This window comes from Drosophila sulfurigaster, chromosome 2R (genome assembly GCF_023558435.1).
Source record: "Drosophila sulfurigaster albostrigata strain 15112-1811.04 chromosome 2R, ASM2355843v2, whole genome shotgun sequence".
Taxonomy (NCBI): Eukaryota; Metazoa; Arthropoda; class Insecta; order Diptera; family Drosophilidae; genus Drosophila; species Drosophila sulfurigaster.
In genome coordinates, this window is record NC_084882.1 from 3,965,849 (window position 1) to 3,973,307 (window position 7,459).

At 38.3% G+C, this 7,459-nt stretch overlaps 1 protein-coding gene across 1 annotated transcript; it reads right to left on the reverse strand.

Moving 5' to 3' along the window:
* Positions 1-1,382: 1,382 nt before the first annotated feature.
* LOC133837967 (programmed cell death protein 6) lies at positions 1,383-7,459 on the reverse strand. The gene is made up of 3 exons (XM_062268881.1): positions 7,279-7,459; positions 6,782-7,157; positions 1,383-1,514 (listed from the first exon to the last, which is right to left on the reverse strand). The coding sequence occupies exons 1-3, from the start codon at positions 7,335-7,337 to the stop codon at positions 1,413-1,415; spliced, it is 537 nt and encodes a 178-aa protein (XP_062124865.1). The 5' UTR covers positions 7,338-7,459; the 3' UTR covers positions 1,383-1,412.

Sequence of the window (7,459 nt, forward strand, 5' to 3'; positions counted from 1 at the left end):
TGAAAATATCTAGTGGGGTTTAATAGGTAATCTTATGATTATAATTATACAAAATGGTTTCAAATTTAGTTAGTTTATACTTTGTATCATTATTACTTAGCTTCCATTTATTCGTAATTTTTCGTTTATCGTCTTATGAAATCTTTCTGTATTCCTGTTTTGCTTGTGTTGATATTAATTTTCACATTTACCTTTTCTAAGGCAATGCTAATAAATACTAAATCTTTATCAGCTTTTCTTGTCTTCTAACCAATCTCTACTTTGAACCTCAATCAATTATATAAAAATCTTTTACGTATATTTCACTGACTTCTGGTGTAACTTCAAATCCAATTAATCCAATTTAATCCAATCCAATTAATCCAATTAATTTTTTTCCGATACCAAGATGTAGCAGTTGTTATACCCGCTACCCATAGGGTAGAAGGGTATTCAACATTGTGCCGGCAGAAATGTATGTAACAGGTAGAAGGAGGCATCTCCGACCCTATAAAGTATATATATTCTTAATCAGCGTTAACAGCCGAGACGATCTAGCCATGTCCGTCTGTGTGTCTGTATGTCTGTGTGTCTGTCCGTCCGTCCGTATGAAACCCTGGATCTCAGAGACTAAAAGAGATAGAACTCCAATTTTTCGACAGCATTTGTTATGTTTGCACGCAGATCAAGTTTGTTTCAAATTTTTGCCACGCCCACTTCCGCCCCCGAAAATCAAAAAAATCAAATAACAAGCGTAATTTTCAAGCTACAGCTTCGAATTTTGGTATATATAATAATATCTATAGTATTTATTTGATTGCGATCAGATAAAAATTGTTGAATTTATTAAAAAAAATGGTTTTGTATGGGCAAAAACGCCCACTTACTAGGGGTCTGAGTTGCTTTCGCTGACAACCTGGTATATTGTGCCGTCTATGGCATATGTTGAACGCAGTATTATATCGATATACCAAATATGCAATTTGGTATATTTTTAGAATTTTTCTAGTATTTTAGATATGCAATGTTTTGCTTTTATTCGGAAGAAGTTTAGGTTATCACGTTATCGGTTACACTATATTTTAAGCATACAAAAAATCGATTTCGTGAAAATTCTGCTGTAGTGTTACTCCTTCACAGTCCTGTAAACTCAAAAAACAATAACGAGCCGAAGTTTAATTAAAGTTTATTCCTTACTTTTTCCCAGAGTAATATTGTCAATTTTTTACAAGGCATTTTATATAACTTTTATTTATTATAAAGGTTTTTAATTTGTTTTAATAATAAAAATATGTTTATATAATAAGAATATTTTAAAAGTTTGAGGTTACTAGATTCAATTTGGCAATTAAGCATTCTTGATATTTAACCAAATTTACTATTTACATTTAACATCCAAATGATTGTTTTTATTGTTGTTAATTTTTATTAAATTAAATTTTAAGAGAGAACACCATGCTTAAAAATTGTTCATAGTGAATAGTGATGACTCCATCCATGTCCGTATCGTGCTGTCTAAACGCTGTTGTAAGAGTCTACAAAAGAACAAAAATTGTATGTAAATAAATGTAAACTACAAATTGGGATAACGTCTGTTAGCAAAAGCAGCAAAAACTTATACTCTATGTAGACTAAGTGCTGTGATTCTATTATGCAAGAGTTCACACCAAAGTTGCATTCCACAAACAGCGGTTTAGGGGTGAACTCGCTGTGTTCGAACTTCCAATTCCGATATGAGCCGAAGAGGCTCTGCGGTTCTAATCGCAACTCTCGGCTTTTCTGGGTTCGCAATAAAGCTATTGCAAATGTATTATATGGTTAGTGCTAATATCTAAAATTTGAAATCTGATTCGTCGTTTATAATGCACTTGTGCACAGACAACATGCTTTTAAATATTATATGTATAACGATAAATAAAATATTTATATAGTGTTAAACTCAATTATTGGTCAGCAAGCATGTTCCACTTTAGACCGATTTTATGTTACTAATAAAATTTTTTTGAAAATGTTACCAGAAAATATATTCTTTTTATTTCAAGTTTATCTCTTTTTCTAATAATTTTCCGAAATGTCAAATGTAAAAAATATGAAAACAGAAGAAACGGATTCCATGAAAATAAAGCGATCTTGTAACTTTTTTCCAAGAATCATTTTTAAATGTGTTAAGAATAGTATAATGAACAATTACCTTTTAGAAACATTACAAACAATTTTTATATAAACAAACCAATCAAAATGCTACGTGTGCTCGATTGAGACATTACAAAATGTGAAATTTAAAAATTGGTCGCTGGTGGACTGTTTCTGGGATTTGCCCATATTTGTTATATCGATATAACAAATACTTTTTTGAGGACTTTGCTTTTATTTATTGAATCTTCTAGATTTTGAGACTAACAATAAGTTTACGAATCTTAACATTAAAATTTAGCTAACAGTGTGTTAAAACTGCATTCTGGTTGCGCGTCCCTCAGGTCGGTCGCTGGGTAGGTAAGTCATTACGACGAAGACGTGATTGGTTGCTCAACCTTGTTAGACCTCTCGCCAGGTGGTTAGGGTGCAACAGTAGCTTGGTAAAGTACTTTTCCTTCTGTTCTGCGATCACTTCTTTGACTGGTAGGATGTTTAAGTCGCGTTGTATGTTTTCGTTGCGAACGTACCACGGTGCCCCGGTGATGGTTCTCAAGATCTTCGACTGAGCTCGCTGGACTATGTCAATATTACTATTGCTGGCACTCCCCCATAATTGGGAGCCGTACATCCATATAGGTTTTAGTACCGAGTTATACAGCAGGACTTTATATTCAAGGCTAAGGGGAGACCGAGCGTTGATAAGCCAATGAAGGCTGCTGGCTTTTAGCTTTAGGTGTGTTCTTTTGGCTTCAATGTGCCGGCGCCATGTGAGTCTTCTGTCGAGGTGTACTCCTAGATATGTCACTTCGTTTGCTTGCGGGAGTGGAGTGTTGTTTAACGTTAGCGGCGGGCAGTTTTGTCTGTTCAGGGTGAATGTAACGTGCTTGCATTTTGTTCGTTCACTCTAATTCGCCAATCTGATAGCCATTTTTCAACATCGACCATATGAAGAGCTAGCTGCGCAGTTGCTTGCCTCGGGCATTTTGAGCGGCTAAGAATAGCTGTATCATCAGCAAACGTAGATGTTGTTATTCGTGTGCTTGTCGGGATGTCTGCTGTGTAGAGGACGTATAGTGTTGGCCCTAGCACACTACCTTGAGGAACTCCAGCTCCAACAGTGAAAACATCAGATATAGCAGAGTTGCATCTCACAACAAATTTTCTGTCGTAAAGGTAAGACTCTAAAAGCTTATGGGTGTTGCTGGGGAGCATTGTCTTGATCTTGTACATTAGACCTTCTAGCCAGACTCTGTCAAATGCTTGAGAGACATCTAAAAATATGGCAGTACAGTACTCTCGTTTTCGAACGCGTTCCGAATTTCTGATGTTATCCGGTTGACCTGCTCAATTGTTCCGTGCTTTTCACGAAACCCAAATTGATGTGACGGGATTCCTTCCTGGAGTCTTAGGTACGTGTTTATCCGAATCAAAACGCATTTTTCAAAGAGTTTAGATAAGCATGAAAGTAGGCTTATAGGTCTATACGACGTGGAGACTGTGTGGTCTTTTCCCGGCTTTGCTATCATTATTATAATTGACTTCTTCCATCTCATTGGATAGTAGCCAAGTTTTGCGATGGTGTTGAAAAGCTGGGTGATAGTGCAAACGGCGCAATATGGGAGCTCGATGATCATTTTGGGAGTTATGAGGTCGCATCCGGGGATTTTTCGGATTCAGTTGATTTTTGATGATGCTAACGATTTCATTTGGGCGAAATTCGATTGGCTCACGTTGAAGCTGAGGCTCATTTGATAAAGTCGGCAGAGTAAACGCACTCGTGGCAGGATTTGGTTGGAATACATTTTTAAGGTGGTTGGCAAACGTGCTGGCTCTGTCTGCATCGCTACGCGCCCAGCCTCCTGTGGGATTTCTTATAGGCATCACGGCTTCTTTCGGTGAGCTCAGAGTAGGGTGAGCTCTCCATAGTGAGTTTTTCGTACTAGAAGTACACAATTGCTCTATGTAGTGGCGTTGGACATATGCTTCTTCTTGCTGTAGAGCTTTAGTAAGTTCACGTGAGGCATGTCTTAAACGTTGCTTAGAAGATGGCGATCTGTGGAATTGCCACTCTCGACGTAAGCGTCGCTTTTCGAGGACGAGCTGCTCGATTTGTAGATTTGTCTTCTTTCGATTGCTTTGTGTATTTATGGTTTGAGGTGTTGAAGCTTGGGCTGCAGAGACAAGTACAGACTCCAGTGAATTAACAAAGCTGTCTACGTCGGCTTCATTATTGAGATGGGGACTTAGCTCAATGTGTGAGCTTATATACTTTCTGTACTTAATCCAATTAGTTTTCTGTGAGGTCAATTTTAGTGATTGTTCCAATGTTCCTGGATGCCGGAGTAGAATAAACAGTATAGGCGAGTGGTCAGATGAAAGATCCGAAAGGCATTCGGCGCTTATCAGATTTTTGGAATGTTTTTGGTAATCGCAAAGTCTATTAAATCGGGCAGTTTCTTTGGGTCTGCCGGCCAGTATGTTGGTGTGCCAGGAGAAACATAGTCGAGCTTGTTCTTGGCGTTGATAATGGCATTGTAGAGCTGCTTTCCTTTGGAGTCACGAGACGAGATCCCCAGTGTGTGTGCTTGGCATTGTAGTCTCCTGCTGCTATGAAGTGGTCTCCTAGTGAGTTGAAAAACTGCATAAACTCATCTTCAGCTATAGTGAAGCGAGGGGGCAGTATACGGCGGCTAGTGTAAGTTCGTTGCCGGTATTTAGTTTTATATTTATAGATGTGGCCTGTAGGTAGTTTTAGCAAATTTGTTATGATAGTAGTGCTTAATACGGCTTCTGATTACAATTCCAGTCCCACCATGTGCTTTACCGTCTGGATGATTTGTTCCGTAGAAAGTATATCCTCGAAGATGAAAATTGTATTTGTTTGTAAGGTGTGTTTCTGAAAGCAGCATTACGTCGATTTGATTGTCGAGTAGGAATTGAGCTAACTCAAGTTTATGCTGTGAAACGCCGTTAGCGTTCCACGTAGAGATCCGTAGGGGAGTCATTATTTGGATTGTTGTGAAACCAGCATTTCAATCAATAGATTTTGGTTTCGCATTAAATCTTGCATAGTTGTGCGCATAAATGACATAAATTCTGTAAGGCTTTGTTGTAAGCTGCATATCATAGCTTCGAAGTTGCTTTTGACTGCTCCGGCGATTGATGTTGCTGAGCCATGTTCGGTTCTTGGTATGCTGATTGCAGAAATGAACTTTTGAGGCAGGGATAGCCGGTCCTGATTTTAAAGCGCTTGCGTATGTCACACTTTTGTCAGAGTTAATAGGTCCTAGTGAGGATCTGGCTGCAGTCGAGAAGAAGACTTCAGGGTTTGATCTGGAGACTTTCAACGTTTTATTTTGGGTGCGGGCGGTAATTCCTTTTTGATGAATGCGGCTTTTCAGATCCTTATAAACTGGGCAACCTCTATAGTTAGCAGTGTGATTGCCACCGCAGTTGCCGCACTTTTCGAGTTGCAGTCATCTTTGCTCGCTGGGCAGTGTGCGGAGTCATGAAGCTCTCCACAAACTACACACACCGGGCGCAGTTTACAGTATGACCTTGTATGACCATATTCTTGGCAGTTCGCACATTGTACCGGACCATTGCGTTTGTGCGGTTCCTCAACTGTAATTCGGCGATGCAGCAGGAACTGAAGATTGTATATAGGGTGCACTTCGTATTTCTTCAGGGGCTTATTGTCTGGCTCGAGCTCAACCTTAAAGAGTGGCTGCGGCTTTCTATCCCTGTTAAGGATATTGAAGACTGTCTTTGCGCTAAATCCCTTCTCTTGTAGTGCCTTTGTTATCTCTGCAGGCGTTACTTCAGATTCTATACCCTTGAGTACGACTTGCAAACCCTTGCTGCTTTTAAGCTGATACGTGTAAAAGTTCTTTTATTATCGGTAAGATATTTCGATAATACTCTGTAATTATCTTCAGACTTCATTTGAACTTTTGTTTCGTGAATGTTGCCCTTTACAAGGGGTATTATGTGGAAGTTATCCTTGCCAATAAGCTCAATAATTTTGTTGACGAGAACATTGGAACTTTTTTCTCGTATATAAATAGGCGGAGGCTTTGGCTTCCTTTTCTCGACTTCAGTAGATTCGGCCGCCTCAACCTCATAGGCGTCTGCCAAGATTTTGAATCGGTTCGAGTTCATGTCCGTTTCTATTGCAGCTAGGCTAGCATTGCCACGGGTTATTTTGCGTTGAGAATTTAGAGGGCTCATCTTTCTTTTAATTTGAATGTAGCGATCCATACCAGTCTGCACAGCCGGCTTAATATATATATAATATAGATATAACAAATACTGTCGTTATTAAAATTAGAGCTCTATCTTTTATAGTCTCTGAGATCCAGTGTTTCATACGGCCGGACGGACAGACACACAGACATACAGACACACAGACGGGCATGGCTAGATCGTCTCGGCTGTTAACGCTGATTAAGAATATATATACTTTATAGGGTCGAAGATGCCTCCTTCTACCTGTTACATACATTTCCTGTCGGCACAAAGTTATAATACCCATTCTATCCTATGGGTAGCGGGTATAAAAATGTTATAAATATATGAGTGGCAGTAAATAATTCGTCATTAAGTTTTGCACAGTGCATACATATATATGTACATACATGTCCAAGATATACATACATATACTTACATAGAGGACAATGCAACATTGAATAAAATCGTCAAAAAGAATAGTCCCACGACCAAATCGATCGAATTTACGTAAAAGAACTTCAACAAGGTGGTCGGAAAGGCGATAACCAAATGATGTAAGCGCAGTCTTTAGTTCATGTTTATCAATATTTCCGGAATTGTCTCTGTCAAAGGATCGAAAACAATTTTGCCAATCGGTTACATATTTCCAAAGTGCTCCAAAATCTTGAAATGAAACTGTTCCTCGGTTTTCGCGATCAAACATTCCAATCATCAAGCGGACTGTTTCGGGATTGAATGCAGACCAGGTGCCATTGGAAAGGGCTACTTGAAGTTCATCGGCAGAAATATGTCCGCTTCGGTCTTTATCAACTCTACGATAACAATAAAATAATTTTAGTATAAATTCAAATATGTTCTCAGATTCCATTTTATGCTCATACATTCATATACACATGTGCATATGCATGAATTACAGTAAATAAATAAATTTACCTTTGAAACACATCCCAAAGAAATGATTGATCTGGCATTATTCCTTGTTGATACGACATATTGAATTTATAAAAATCTCAATTATTCAATATTGACAAAAAAAAACTGTTAAATTGAGGAATTCACAAAAAAACAATATTTTCGTAATTAATCTAGTTATTGTGACTCAGCCCGTATTGGT